Source organism: Neoarius graeffei, chromosome 12, assembly GCF_027579695.1.
Source record: "Neoarius graeffei isolate fNeoGra1 chromosome 12, fNeoGra1.pri, whole genome shotgun sequence".
NCBI lineage: Eukaryota > Metazoa > Chordata > Actinopteri > Siluriformes > Ariidae > Neoarius > Neoarius graeffei.
In genome coordinates this window covers 41,822,701-41,837,387 of record NC_083580.1, presented here as the reverse complement: position 1 = coordinate 41,837,387, position 14,687 = coordinate 41,822,701, and the positions used below count along the sequence as shown (strand labels likewise).

At 42.2% G+C, this 14,687-nt stretch overlaps 1 protein-coding gene across 1 annotated transcript in view; it reads right to left on the bottom strand.

The window, feature by feature from the left end:
- The window catches only part of nectin3b (nectin cell adhesion molecule 3b), a 144,972-nt gene that overhangs the window by 46,462 nt on the left and 83,823 nt on the right, over positions 1–14,687 (bottom strand). The window contains exon 2 of the mRNA XM_060935906.1: positions 10,609–10,956. Within this exon, the coding sequence (XP_060791889.1) occupies positions 10,609–10,956 (348 nt within the window). The remainder of the gene's footprint in view (positions 1–10,608; positions 10,957–14,687) is intronic.

Genomic DNA, 14,687 nt, shown 5'->3' with positions numbered 1-14,687 from the left:
GTGTATAAGTATTCACCCCCTATCATATGAAACCCCTAAATAAGAGCTGGTCAAACCAATTCACTTCATAAGTCGCATCATTAGCTGATTAAGATCCACCTGTGTGCAAAGTGTCACATGGTCTGTCACATGATGTCTGTTTAAAATCAACCTGTTCTGGAAGGACCTTGACTCTGCTACACTACCAAGCAAGCAACATGAGAACCAAGGCACACTCCAAACAGGTCAAAGTTGTGGAGAAGTATGGATCAGGGTTGGGTCATAAACATCCCAAACTTTGAACATCCCGGGGAGCACCATAAAATCCATGATAGCAAAATGGAAAGAATATTTCACCACTACAAACCTGACAAGAGGCAGCCATCCACTAAAACTCCCAGACCGGGCAAGGAGGGCATTAAATCAGAGATGCAACAAAAGACACCAACAATAACACCGAGGGAGCTGCAAAGATCCACAGCGGAGATGGGAGTATCTGTCCATGGGACCACTAAGCCATACACGCCCCAGAGTGGGGCTTTATGGAAGAGTGGCCAAGGGTGTCACACATTTGGAGTTTGCCCAACAGCATGTGATACACTCCCCAAACACATGGAAGATTCTCTGGTCAAATGAGACAAAGGCTACGTTCACACTGCAGGCTGAAGTGACTCAAATCCGATCTTTTCGCCCATATGTGACCTGTATCCGATCTTTTATTGACAATATGAACGACACAGATCCGATTTTTTCAAATCCGACCCAGGCCGTTTGGATATGTGGTCTTAATTCCAATTCCTATCCGCTCTTTTCATATGCGACTTCAGTCTGAACCGCCAGGTCGCATTCATCCGACTTACACGTCATCAACAAGCCACAAACATCACTATTCTGCGCTGAAGTAGGCGGCGGGTCTCTCAAAAAAAGTTACAACAACATGGCGCATGACATCAATGCGAGGGACGCTTCAGGCTGTGAAGGTTCTGAATCTTCTCAATGGAAGGACGCAGAGGTTAGGGAGCTGATTTCCATTTGGGGGGATACAGCTATTCAAGCTAGATTGGATGGGTCATACCGCAACCGGGCGGTTTTACTTCCGTAAACACTGGCCATGCTCACTGCGTGTGACATCGTCGTATCCTGCAATGCGCATGCGGAACACTTTTAGGTCGCTTTTCGTTCATACCGAGGATCACATACAAGTCGCATATATTTGTTAATGTGAACGACCTCACAAAAAAAAAATCGGATTTCACAAAAAAATTGGAATTGAGCATTAAGCCTTGCAGTGTGAACGTAGCGAAAAATTAAACTTTTTGGCCATCATGGGAAATGCCACGTGGCACAAACCCAACACCCCAAGAACACCATCCCTACAATGAAGCATGGTGGTGGCAGCATCATGCTGTGATGTTTTTCATTTGCAGGGACAGTAAAGCTGGTCAGGACTGAAGGAAAAATGGAGGACACTAAATACAAGGCAATTCTGGGGGAAAACCTGTTTGAGTTAGCCAGAGGTTTGAGACTGGGACGAAGGTTCACGACCTAGCAGGACAATGACCCTAAACATACTGCTAAAGCTACACTGGAGTGGTTTAAAGGGAAACATTTAAATGCCTTGGAATGGCCTCAAAGCCCAGACCTCAATCCAATTGAGAATCTGTGGCATAACTTTATTGCTGTACACCAACGCAATCAATCTAACTTGGAGTTGAAGCAGTTTTGCCTTGAGGAATGGGCAAAAATCCCAGTGGCTAGATGTGCTAAGCTAATAGAGACATACCCCAAGAGACTTGCAGCTGTAACTGTAGCAAAAAGGTGGCTCTATAAAAGTATTGGCTTTTGGGGGTGAATACCTATGCACACTCCAGATTTCTGTTTTTTCATCTTATTGTGTCACAATAATAATTAAAAAAAAAAAAAAGTGCACCTTTAAAGTTGTAGGCATGTTGTGTAAATCAAAATGGTGCCAACCCCCCAAAAATCCACTTTAATTTCAGTTTGTAATGCAACACAGGACAAAAACACCAAGGGGGATCAATACTTTTGCAAAGCACTGTACACACACACTCACTAGACCTCTGGTTATAATAACCAGGTGTCCTCACATTAGCTGCCTCAGGCCTGTAAGATCTATCTTCCATCAGATACTGCTGTTACAGTTACAATTTTGATATGCCACATTTTGTTGCCATTTCCAGTGCCAAATGATGTGCACTTTAAACAAGTACCTGTTCTGAATTTAATTACTCTTCCTGCAGTACAAAGAGCACTAGAGAGGTATGAGGGTGGAACCAGAAATGGCACAAACCAGGGGTGCATCCCAAAACCCTAATCAATGCTTCAATTCCTTGATCAATTCAATTCCTTAAGCCCGAGACCAATCAAAATACACCATTTTACGTGAAGAACGGATACGTCCTTATGTATTACAAGGAATCAAGGAGACAGGAAGCTTATAGATACAAAAGGTGCATCCTAACAGATGTCTGGCTATTTTTTTTTTTTAATCTTCGTGCATAATTTCCATGAGTCCCCAAAATAACTTGCATCATTTTAAAAGCAACACTTCAGTGACCGAGTATTCATTAAGCGCTTTGTTCTGTGCATGTTCACTTTCCTTGCAACATTCTTGATAGGAAGCCAAGAGTCCGGGGGGGGGGGAAATAGGAGCTGCAAATGAAGTTCAAAAGTCAGCATCGGCTAAAGGTAATCTTCAGGGTTTGAGTATTCCTGTTGAATATGATAATACCTGGAAAGTTCAATTTGGTCAAATGGTTTCTCTCCATTTCATTTATTTACCTTGTCAGGGTCACTGGTTTTGAAGCCTATCCTGTGAACAGTGCAAAAGGTGGGAATACACACTGGTTGCAGTTTCAGGGCATTTTGCATACACTTACACCTGGGGCAATTAAGGTGGTGTTTACATTAGACCGTATCAGCGGATCATCAGATTAACGTTTTTAAAACGATTCGCGTACACAGCAACGCCAATACACGATTCGCGTGCACACAGCAACGCCAATACACGGATACGCTAATCACATGACTAATTAGACGGCACATCACATGATCCCAGTGCATATCGGGCATGCGCAAGTTACTCACCACTTGCAAGTGGAAGGATGGCAAGCGAACACCTCCAGCAGATAAACACACCTGGCTGTGATGTTCATGTTCTCACTGAGTTTAAGCGCCTGATGGAGGTTCATCTCATCTCATTATCTGTAGCCGCTTTATCCTGTTCTACAGGGTCGCAGGCAAGCTGGAGCCTATCCCAGGTGACTACGGGCGAAAGGCGGGGTACACCCTGGACAAGTCGCCAGGTCATCACAGGGCTGACACAGACACAGACAATCATTCACACTCACACCTACAGTCAATTTAGAGTCACCAGTTAACCTAACCTGCATGTCTTTGGACTGTGGGGGAAAACGAAGCACCCGGAGGAAACCCACGCGGACACGGGGAGAACATGCAAACTCCACACAGAAAGGCCCTCGCCGGCCACGGGGCTTGAACCCGGACCTTCTTGCTGTGAGGCGACAGCGCTAACCACTACACCACCGTGCCGCCCCTGAAGGAGGTTGAAATGTGTAAATAAACGTCACTGCGGCTCAGCGCTTCCTCCTGCGCTCCAAATCACTCCGCCCTGAACAGCGAGTGCCCTCTGGAGGGTGCGCACTCCGGCCCTGCGCAGCTCACAGAGCGCGCGAGCAGTGATTCGGGACACACCTGGCTGTGATGTTCATGTTCTCACTGAGTTTAAGTGCCTGAAGGAGGTAAATAAGTTGAAATGTGTAAATAAACCTCAGTGCAGCTCAGCGCTTCCTCCTGCGCTCCAAATCACTCCGCCCTGAACAGCGAGTGCCCTCTGGAGGGTGCGCACTCCAGCCCTGCGCAGCTCACAGAGCGTGCGAGTGAAGCGCACGAGCAGTGATTCGGGACTGAGCCACTGTGTGTGAGATCCCAACGCCAGCGAATAAGGAAGGTGGATGTCACAGTGACGTTGTCCAATGACGACGTCAGCTAGAGCTCAGCACTGCGTTTCCTCGTATCCTCAATGTTTACACAGCACCGGATCAGACACGAACTGGGTTGAATACGTGGGCCCTGGCGGATTCCCGTTTCCCGGCGTTTTAATGTGAACGGACAGTGCATCCGCGATGAAAACGAGACAGATACGGTCTAATGTAAACACCACCTTAGGGTCCCCAAGACATCCAGTCATGTGTTTGGGAGTTGGGAACAAGCCCATGAACTACACAAACCCATACAAACTGCAACCGAAACTGTAGAGTTCAGGTTTGAACCAGGAACCCTGGAGCTATGAGGAGACAACACTACCTCCTGTCCCACTCAGTGTTCTCTTCATATGAAACCAGGGAGCTTGTTAAACATGCATCAGACCTTTAAAATTAATTTAAAAACAAAAAAAAAAATAAATAAAAAAAAACACCCCGTTAACCCCAGTGTAAAGTAATTATGATTGCTGAACCCACACAAACTCCTCCCACTTCTTTGGATTCAGTTACCATACGTGTTGGGCAGGAGGACAAGTCTTCAACCAGGATTTCATTAATAAGGGTAAGCAAGATGTGCATCAGTTATTATCTGAGCCTGGAAAGCACCAAACTATGCTTTTATCAGCTTAGACTGAGAGATGACCGAGTGACTGGGTGGGGGTGCATGCACACTTCACTAGTAAGCAAGCACACACCACCTTCCTTGCCTCACTGAGTCAGCAGTGTTTGCTTTTCCACCCCTCCCTCATCCCAATCCCCGCCTGACCTTCAGCTTGAGCAGCAGCTGAGCACTCAGTTACCACTGAATGTGTACATGAAATGTCACATATGCTTGTGACTATATACAGCTCTCGTGTACGTGTGTACACGAGTCCATGTCCAGAGGCCACACAATACTCAGACTCCCTTGACCTCAGCATACAGAGGATCCCTTAAAAATAGTGGGGGATCTTGGCTCTGTACCTACTACACACAGACATGCATATACAGACATTACATTCCTTCTGCTCCAGTTATAGCTCATGCATGTTCCCCCTCCCCACCTTTGTGCTCCACATGCTTGAACTATTCCTCAGTACTTCCTTCCCCCCTCTTTTATAAGAATTTCTTTATACCTCAATCACAGACTCCCTCAGTTTAAAGGACTTCTCCCCCCACCATAGTGTTTAGTGCTCTCTCTCCCTCTCTCTCACACACACTTCAGTAGTCACCTACAATCCTCTAGAACCTTATAATGCATTATTTAACTCAAATGTGCTCTCTCTCCCCCCCCCCCCCCCCCCCCCAGTGAGTTTTCCCAGCAAAAGCAGATAGGTTACAGGGGAGAGGCTGACATACTGTTCCAAGAAAGCACCCCCTCGCGCGCGCGCGCACACACCTCCCACTCATACCACCCCATTCAATTGGGATGTGTGTGCAACAATTTGTTAATGCCACTTTATCCATGATAGTTGAGTCACACACCAGTGACTTTGAACTGCCCCAGTAGTTTGAATTTAAAATTTCAGGCTACCAAGTCTCTCTTAGGCTAATGAGGTACAGTGTCTTGCAAAAGTATTCATTCCCTTTGGTGTTGGTCCTGTTTTGTCACATTACAAGATAGAATTAAAATGGATATTTATTTGATTGATTGATTTTGGGGGGGAGGGGGGAACCATTTAAATTTATACATCATGCCTACCACTTTAAAGGCCTTTATTGAATTTACAATCCTGACACTGAGTGGGTCCAGACTACACACTAACACTAAAGTTCTACCATTAGCTTTTTAAACCCCCCTTCCAAGAGACCAGCCCTAGAACTGCCCCAAAACAAAATGGGGCTCCTATTAAAATCATTGTAAAAGGACCTTGTTTAAAACATTTCTAATATAGGCTTCTCACTGGCCAAAACATACCTTCCACCATCTTTTATATTAAAAAAAAAACCCTTACCATGATATTTTAAGGTTGTTAAAACTTGATGGCAAGTCTGTTTTTCACACGAAATGCCCTTACAATGATCAGCAGGGGTGAACACAAGATAGTTACACACAGGATCCTCAAAATATTTAAGCTCAAATTGTTCCTAGACCCAGCTTAAAGGCATAGAGAAATGTACCCCCTTCCTCCTTGGATAATAGTACAAATCCTGACAATGAAAACTTAATAGAAACCCATATCGTAAATGTTGGGAACATTCAGAATTTGTTGAATTTAGATTTCCGGCCAAGGGAATCCCAGTACAAACGTCATATTAGCTGGCTTTCACGTGATTGGTTTTTACCACCGGTTTTTCCACTTGTATCCACACAGTGTAGCTTCTGTCCGACTCTGCTAGATTACATTAGTTTTGATGGAAACTTGCAACAGAATACGATGTAGAAAGACAAATCATTAAACTACAATCTGCAACTGTTGTGGGGTGGGGATGTCTGGCTGCCAGGTGCAGCAACACCAATGCCGTGGAGGGAGTGGCCCTGTTCCTTTTCCCGAAAGATAAAGGTAAATTACTAATTAGTCAAGACTTTGCTACAATGAACTGCAAAGTATTTTTGTTTCCAACATACTGTAATACTACTAACTTGAGGAATGCATCTTCAACTTGTAGTCATCCAAACCCCTTAAGGCACAGAGGCGAGCTTGCGCCAGGGCGAATAACGTCCCGAGGCGCAGTCCTACTGGGCCGTGCCAGTTTGTAGGGGATCATGTAAAGGGAGGTGCCTACAAAATTTGGCTTTGCTGGGACCTCTGGTGGCAGAGTTATGAGTGTTTAAAGGCTGGCTGAAGCCGTGGATCAAATCAAAACTTAAGGTTCATCATTGTTACCATCACTGACCCCGCCCTCATCAGTATGGTTCGATACCCCTCTCTTCTTCCCCATCACTGGCCACTTCTTCCTTGGTCAGTACACACTCATCAACTTGAACTGACGAAAAACTACTAAAAACGTAAAGTTTCTCCTCACTAAACTCCTACTTACTCATGTTCATGGCCGACACACCCGTGACCTCACGTGGCTCCCGTCTGCTACTTCCGGGCAGTTCTAAAAGGGCTAAATTTACTCTGCTTTTGTCTGAGAATATATCCGCTACTGTGCGGTTTGGAGAATAATTGCCTCTGTCCAGGGATTCAAACCTCACCAAATTGAATTGCTATTCTGTTTTAGCGCAAAAAATGCATTTCTCTAGGCCTTTAAAATGGAACTTAGTATCAGAAAACCTCCCAAGTACAGTCCTCAAAAAAAATCTCCCAGCCTTACTTGCCCAATGGGTAAGCAGCACCCAAAACATACTTGCCCGAAAAACAATTTCACTTGCCCAGCGCTTCATTTTATTTTGGAGGACAGATTGCAGTTGGGGTGTTTTTTTTTTTTTTTTAAATAGATGAAGCATAAATTATGATAAATCCACAAAGCCATAACACCAATATGCACACGCATTCAGAAAAGTTCTAGTAGCAGAGGCATGAATAATTTAGGGTATATTAAGCTGTGGAGAGTTTTGAATGAGTATAATAATAATAATAATAATAATAATAATAATAATGCTGGAGCTTTGTTTCAGTTATCAAAGGAACCCAGTCCTGTGCAAAATGTCACCATGGAGCCTGTAGTAATGAACCTACAGTTCAAGAGAGTTCTACAGAAACACACTGAACTTTACAATAGCTGCATGCATGTGAAATGGAAATAAGTCTAATCTGGCAGGATAATTTTATCTAAAATGTTTTTTTTGTCCATTACACACTGATCAACCTGTGTGTGACTCAGCTGTGCCTTTGAATCGAGAATTAACGAAAAGGGAACTGAACATTAACCATTTATTGAAATTATTACAAGAATGATTATAGCTACAACCAAAATGTGCCGATTGTTAGAGTTCATAATTATTGTACCATCCACTATTAATAAAATTAAATCTTACAATATCGTTTGAAAGTCTAGAGCAAGATATTTTATTTTACAAATAACGCTTCAGATATTGTGTTAATAATAAGCATCACTGTATAAACGACAGAGTGCAGATAGCTGTGTAACTACAGGTCCCTGGGGCTGATGAGACATGGAGGGACAGTAATACCATCTAGCCCACAGTTTAGGTCAGAGCCCTTTGAAAGTAAATGCTTTGGCTTTCGCAACATTCTGCAAAAACAAAAAATCGTTTATTACACACACACACACACACACACACGTTAGAGGTAAGGAACATTATTCAGTGATCTCTCATTATCTCTAGCCGCTTTATCCTTCTACAGGGTCGCAGGCAAGCTGGAGCCTATCCCAGCTGACTACGGGCGAAAGGCGGGGTACACCCTGGACAAGTCGCCAGGTCATCACAGGGCTGACACAGACACAGACAACCATTCACACTCTCATTCACACCTACGGTCAATTTATTGTCACCAGTTAACCTAACCTGCATGTCTTTGGACTGTGGGAGAAAACGGAGCACCTGGAGGAAACCCACGCGGACACGGGGAGAACATGCAAACTCCGCACAGAAAGGCCCTCGCCGGCCCCGGGGCTCGAACCCAGGACCTTCTTGCTGTGAGGCGACAGCGCTAACCACTACACCACCGTGCCGCCATTATTCATTATTCATAATTATTGTACCATCCACTATTAATAAAATTAAATCTTACAATATCGTTTGAAAGTCTAGAGCAAGATATTTTATTTTAAAATGTCACCATCACTTATTCAGTGATGTCGTTATTTTTAACTCCAATCATGATAAAAAAGTTCCAAGCTTGACACCTGCCCACTTCAACCGCGCTACTGGCACATGATGTCTTTGACCCTCATTGCCCTTAGTCAGTTGGCATAATTACATCATTACGTGGACCCCCTGAGCAAAGCTTTTCCAGTACACTTGAACACACGCATACTTTGATGAATAACCAAAAACAAGGAAATTTGATTTCCACAAAATATTTTTTGTACCTTTATATATATTGTGTTGATGAATAAAACTATGTATTTCCCGTGAAACGAGATGAGCTACTTTAGACTGGTTCCCTGCTCTCTCAGAGTCTGTGTTGCTTAGGTTGCCAGCACTAACTTTTGTTTTCCGATTGGACAATTACCATTAAAGTTTTACTCGTCCTTGCACAGACTTCAGTAGTCTCGAACGTTCGGTTTTTCGAGCATTGCAAGTATAATATAAATTCAGGCTAAATAATACAAGAATTACACCATGATCTTAGAAAAATAATTGTAGCAAACTAATGCAGTTGTGTCTCTCAGGCCCATAAAATATTGAAATGAGAGCATACCATCTTTCTAAACTGGCTAACAAAGGTACATTCCACAGTCTGACCTACAGTGTCTTGCAAAAGTATTTATCCCCCTTGGTGTTTGTCCTGTTATCACATTACAAGTTGAAATTAAAATGGATTTTTGGGGAGTAAGCAGCATTTGATTTACACAGCATGCTATCACTTTAAAAGGTGTTTTATATATATATATATATATATATATATATATATATATATATATATAAATAAAAACTTTTTTGGAGACAAGAAGATGGGGGGAAAAATTCTGGAGGCTTGTCAAGAGCTAGTGTGAATAGAGGGTCAGCATAACATTAACAATAGACATGTTAATGAACAATAGTTCAAAAGACACGCGGTTAGGTTAACATGGGGCAGCCTTGGGTTGAAGTGCCCTTGGGCAAGGCACTTAACCCTCAACTGCTCCCAAGGAACTGTAGTATAGCTATCCACTGCTCTGAGTATGCGTGTGCTCATGGCTCACTTGTGCGCACGCGCATATGTTCACTGCTTCAGATGGATTAAACGCAGAGGACGAATTTCACTGCGCTTGAGTGTGCATGTGACAGACTTCAATACATCAGTGGTCTTACACTGTTCCCATTTCATTGGTTGATGGGAAAGTTTGGGACAAACATCTGTCAATAGCAAAAGATACTCCAGAATATAAAACTCATTTGTGACACTGAATGTAGAGTTTTTAAAATCGCTGTTTAGTGTGTCACATTAGTGTTGCTGTAGCTCAGTTCTGTGACATTTCCTGAGAAAGACTTTGCTTTTCAATCCTTTTGTTAGGCCTGGAATGAGTGCAAGGCCATCTTTGAGCACAGTAAGAAGCTTTATATGGAGCTTTTGTTAGTCTGATGACTACCACTAGGATAACATTAATCCCTGCAAGATCTATGCCTTCCTATAATAGCTGCATAACCTTGAAACTAACAAATGGGCAAATCATAATTAGGCCATTTATTTATTAAAAAAAATTTAAAAGGCAGGGGGCTAAAAGCTCACAAACCAAGTGTGATTTTACTGAATTCTGAATGCCACAATTTGATGTTGGACAGCTACCTGCTTGACATAAGCCTAATCATTTCAGTTTCTTAAAAAAAAAAAAAACAAGCCCCACCCCACCCACACACAGAACTGAAACCAGCTGTCAAAAAAAGCCCACAGTTGGAAAGAGATCTTTAAATTCTCCCATTTCAATTTTTGGGGTAAATGCAGTTTCATATGCTATAACCTTACTTGCATGCAAAAGAAAAACTTGGTTCAGGAAAGAAGTATATATAGCAAATGTAAATTTTCCCAGATCACCAAACATCAATTGTGTATACATTTACAAAACTCACCAAGGACACTGAGGGTGGTGGAGGCTTGTGTGTTGCCTAAAGGAAAAGTTGCCACCTTGCAGGTGTAGTCACCGACATCTGAGAAAGCCACATCCTGCAGCACAACGGTGGCATCATGGGTGGAGGGCATGCGGAAAGACAGGCGGTTCTCGTACTCCGGCTGGATGGAGATGCCAAACATAGGGTTGTAGACTGCCACTGTGACCCAGCCAGACGACAGGCGCCTCTCCCATGAGCTCTGTGTCAGACTCAGGTTGGACTCCACCTGAATCCTGCAGCTCAGTGTCACATTCTTCCCAAGAACACCACTCACCTTGGGGGGTACCACAACCTGGCTGCCACACACACCTGAGGCAGAGGCACATTCAACTATTAGATACAGTAGCCAAGTGTACATATAGTAGTAATAAGCCACAGGTTTATGATATTTGCAATATTGTAATTCAACACTTCTAAATTTGTTCTTCAGTTGGAGAAACTGATCAGTCAGCCAGGTTTCTCAAAAATTTATTCGACTTGGGAAAGTTCCATGGTCTTCAGTGACAATACAGTTCAAATATTGCAACCTCAAATTGATATGGCATAAATATTAAAGCATCTTATTTGCATGCAAGCAGAATCGCCAGTCTGTTATAGGTCAGACAAAAACTGAATCATTAGTTACTGGATTAGAGAAAACCAGAAGCTTTTTCCCCCCACCTCCATACACCAGCGAGTTGTTACAACTTGTCAGATGGCAAAAGCAGAAAATAAAACCACAAGGGTCCATTTTAAGAGTCTGAGAACCTAAAATTAATGTTAACTTAAAAATTGTGGAAAAACCCTTACACAAGCCTCATAACAAGTGAAGTTATGAGGTGTGAAGCTTTTAGAGTAAAGTAACTGTATGGAAAGAAGTCAAAGAATGCAAAGGGGATAAAAATGAATGTCTGGGGAGTGTTGTTCATTCTCACCAATTTCTCTGTATTAAATCAATCACTTTCTGTACTGTTACTTTTTATGAACCAGATTTGCTCAATTGCAAAACTAGCAGGTGCTGGGATTTAACACACTACTCAAACAGGGTTAAATTTATATGGTGCACTAGAGTCATTCAATCATTTTGCAGGTGCTCTTTTTTTTTTTTTGGCTTTTCCCCTCAATTTTCTCCGAGAAGGAAGTGACGAACCAAATTACTGCACCCCCACCCCGATAGACAATGATGGCTTGGCAGAAAGATGCCACCCCTTACATATTTTGTGTGTGTGTTTTAAACCTCTGCTACGTGCTCTGTTCAGTTGCCCAGCACACATCTACTTTATGATTATTGGCTGCAGCTGCAATTGCCAACAACATTTAACTCCCCCACCTTAATGTGAGGAACCGTTGCAAAAACTTTAGTCCGTAGCATTAATAAGCATTCAAGTTATAAGCTGTAACTTTGTACATTTAAATACAATTATATAAACCGTGTGCACGCATGTGCTCCATGGTTAACAGCAGTGGAGATTCATACTGAATTCTTGTATAATGAAGTAGTTCTGATAAACAACGTGTCCTTTAAGTCCGTGTTCATGGTTTGAGAGTGAAGACGTTCATGGTAGTGACAAAAAAAAAAACTAAAATGTATTTTGTTGCTCAGACAGCAGGTTTTTGTGGTTCATGTAGGATACAAAACAGGAAACCGCAAAAAGAACCAATATTTAAAAAAATAATAATAATAAAATAATAATAATAATAATAATAATAATAATAATAACAACCCACCCCACTTTTGTCCATCTTAAAGCTGCAGAAACCAGTAGGGTGTTCACACGGCACATATTTGCATCGATGCTGCACCGATGTATTCTGTTGCGATATATCTTACACCGGTGTAAATCTTGCGCAGCGTTCACACGTCACAACCCTGCTTACTAGAGAGAAGCGTGTTAGCACCGGTGCAGCCCCACTTGCGGTCACACGGCAGTTTCTGCGACCGTGTTATAGTAGCAAAAACTTTATTACTATCATTTCCTTTGATAGTAATAAAGTTTTGATATTTCCTTTTATTACTATCATTTCCTATCATTATTACTATCATTTCCGATAGTAATAATGCGGAAATGAAATATGCGCATGCGTGAAAATGTACTTCTTTTTCCCGGTTGTCATGGCATCACCAAGCGCCGGGAAAACAACGTGGATGAAGACACCAGTGTTGCCAGATATTGCTGACGTTTTCCATCCCAAAATATGTTCAAATCCGTCAAAATGCACTTAAAACTGCCAAATCTGGCAACACTGGAAGACACGCAGTTCTGTTGTTGTTGATATTCGCCATTTTGGAAGCGCAAAATACCAGGATGCAAGTTATGCAATGCCCGTATGTAATCAACTCTCCTCACGCGTAGCGAGTCTACCCCTGTAGCGTTCAGACGTCCCATTTTATATCGGTGCTGCCCCGCAAACTAGCATTTACTCCGGAGTAAATTTCTTAAACCACCTCCCGAGCAGGGTTAGATTTGCACCGGTTTAAGCAGCTTTCAGGGGCTACACCGGTACAACTTTGTACCGTGTGAACGCTCTACCGGGGCAGCCCCGGTGCTACACCGGAGTAAAAGTTGCCGTGTGAACACCCCTCAGGTTTCAGACAGACATAAGCCGTTTTTAAAATGATCAAAATTGATAGCTACTGCAATAGTCAGAATCCATCAGCAATTCCCAGGACTCAGATAAATCAATCTGTCCCAAGCCTTAATAATATCCAGTGAAACTAGTTCAGTTCATATACCCTGAAGCAACATATGTAAGCTGTTCAGCAGTTCTAACTGAAACCAAGCAAGGTTGGGGGGACCCACAACATTACATTGAATTTTTTTCACCATGAAAGAAGAGACCACAAGACATCATTTCGTCTGTTGGCTCATTTATAAGGTTAAGTAGCAGCTAGGCAAAAAAGAATTTGCCTTAAGAAAAGCCAGTTAATTTGTTTATTGGTAGACACTTCTATGATCACTGTCCTCACTTTTCTTAAATTTGGTGCATTTGAAAAGTAAATAAAAATCTCACTAACAAACAAATCACATTCAATTTATTTTAATTTACCCCCCCCAAAAAAAATTTATAATTAATTTTTTATATATATATATATATATATATATATATATATATATATATATATATATATATGTGTGTGTGTACATACATACACCTCCAAAAATTGCCTAGTATTTTCTCAACCCCCAAACATAAGAGAAATGCAGATGTCTAGTGAGGTCACAAGCAACTTTCTTGCATTCTTTCCCAGTCATGTACATTCACTTTTCAAACAGGCATTTTATTTATTCATGGTTAAGACACTCTGCCCCTTAACCATTTTCCCATTTGTTGGCTAACATTTAAAAATAAATAAATAAATAAAACAAACAAACCCATATTAACTCATGCATAATTGTTCGTGATTAGAACAAAATTCAATGTACGGCACTCACACTCATTAAACTACTTTCCACATTTTATCTGCTTGATGCTGTACTTGGTCATTACCAATTGTTTGTGGTGCAACAGTTGTGCCATTTCAGAGCAGTAATGACAAACACAACATGGGAATATAGCCAGAGTCCTCCCTATTCTCCCCATTCTTCAATTCCTCCCGCTTTTAACCACTCGCTTCCTTTCCATCTGCTACCTTCCATCAGTCACCCTCCAATGGGTTTTTCCTCTTTCCTTTCACTGAGCAAAAGTTTAAATTATGTCCTGTAAATTTAAGGGAAAAAAAAGGGACGAGAGAGAAAGTTGGGGGGGGGGGGGGCAGAGCAAGACAAAGGTGGAAGGAAAGACAAAATACTGGAACAGGCCCATGAGACGAGGGTCACATAAGGGACAACCTGTGTGAGATTATGTTCTAACTAGTCAAACCTTCCTTACACAAACCTTGCAGACTTCCCCTCATGCATAAGCATTCCTTTCATGTGGTGATGTGGAGCAAATGATTGAATTCAGTGCTGTCTCTGTAATACATTCCTACATCTTTTATGCATCAGTCATTTGCAGGACATTACAGTCAAAACAGAGAATTGTGTACTCCAGGCTATTGTTTCAGGGCTTAATATTACATT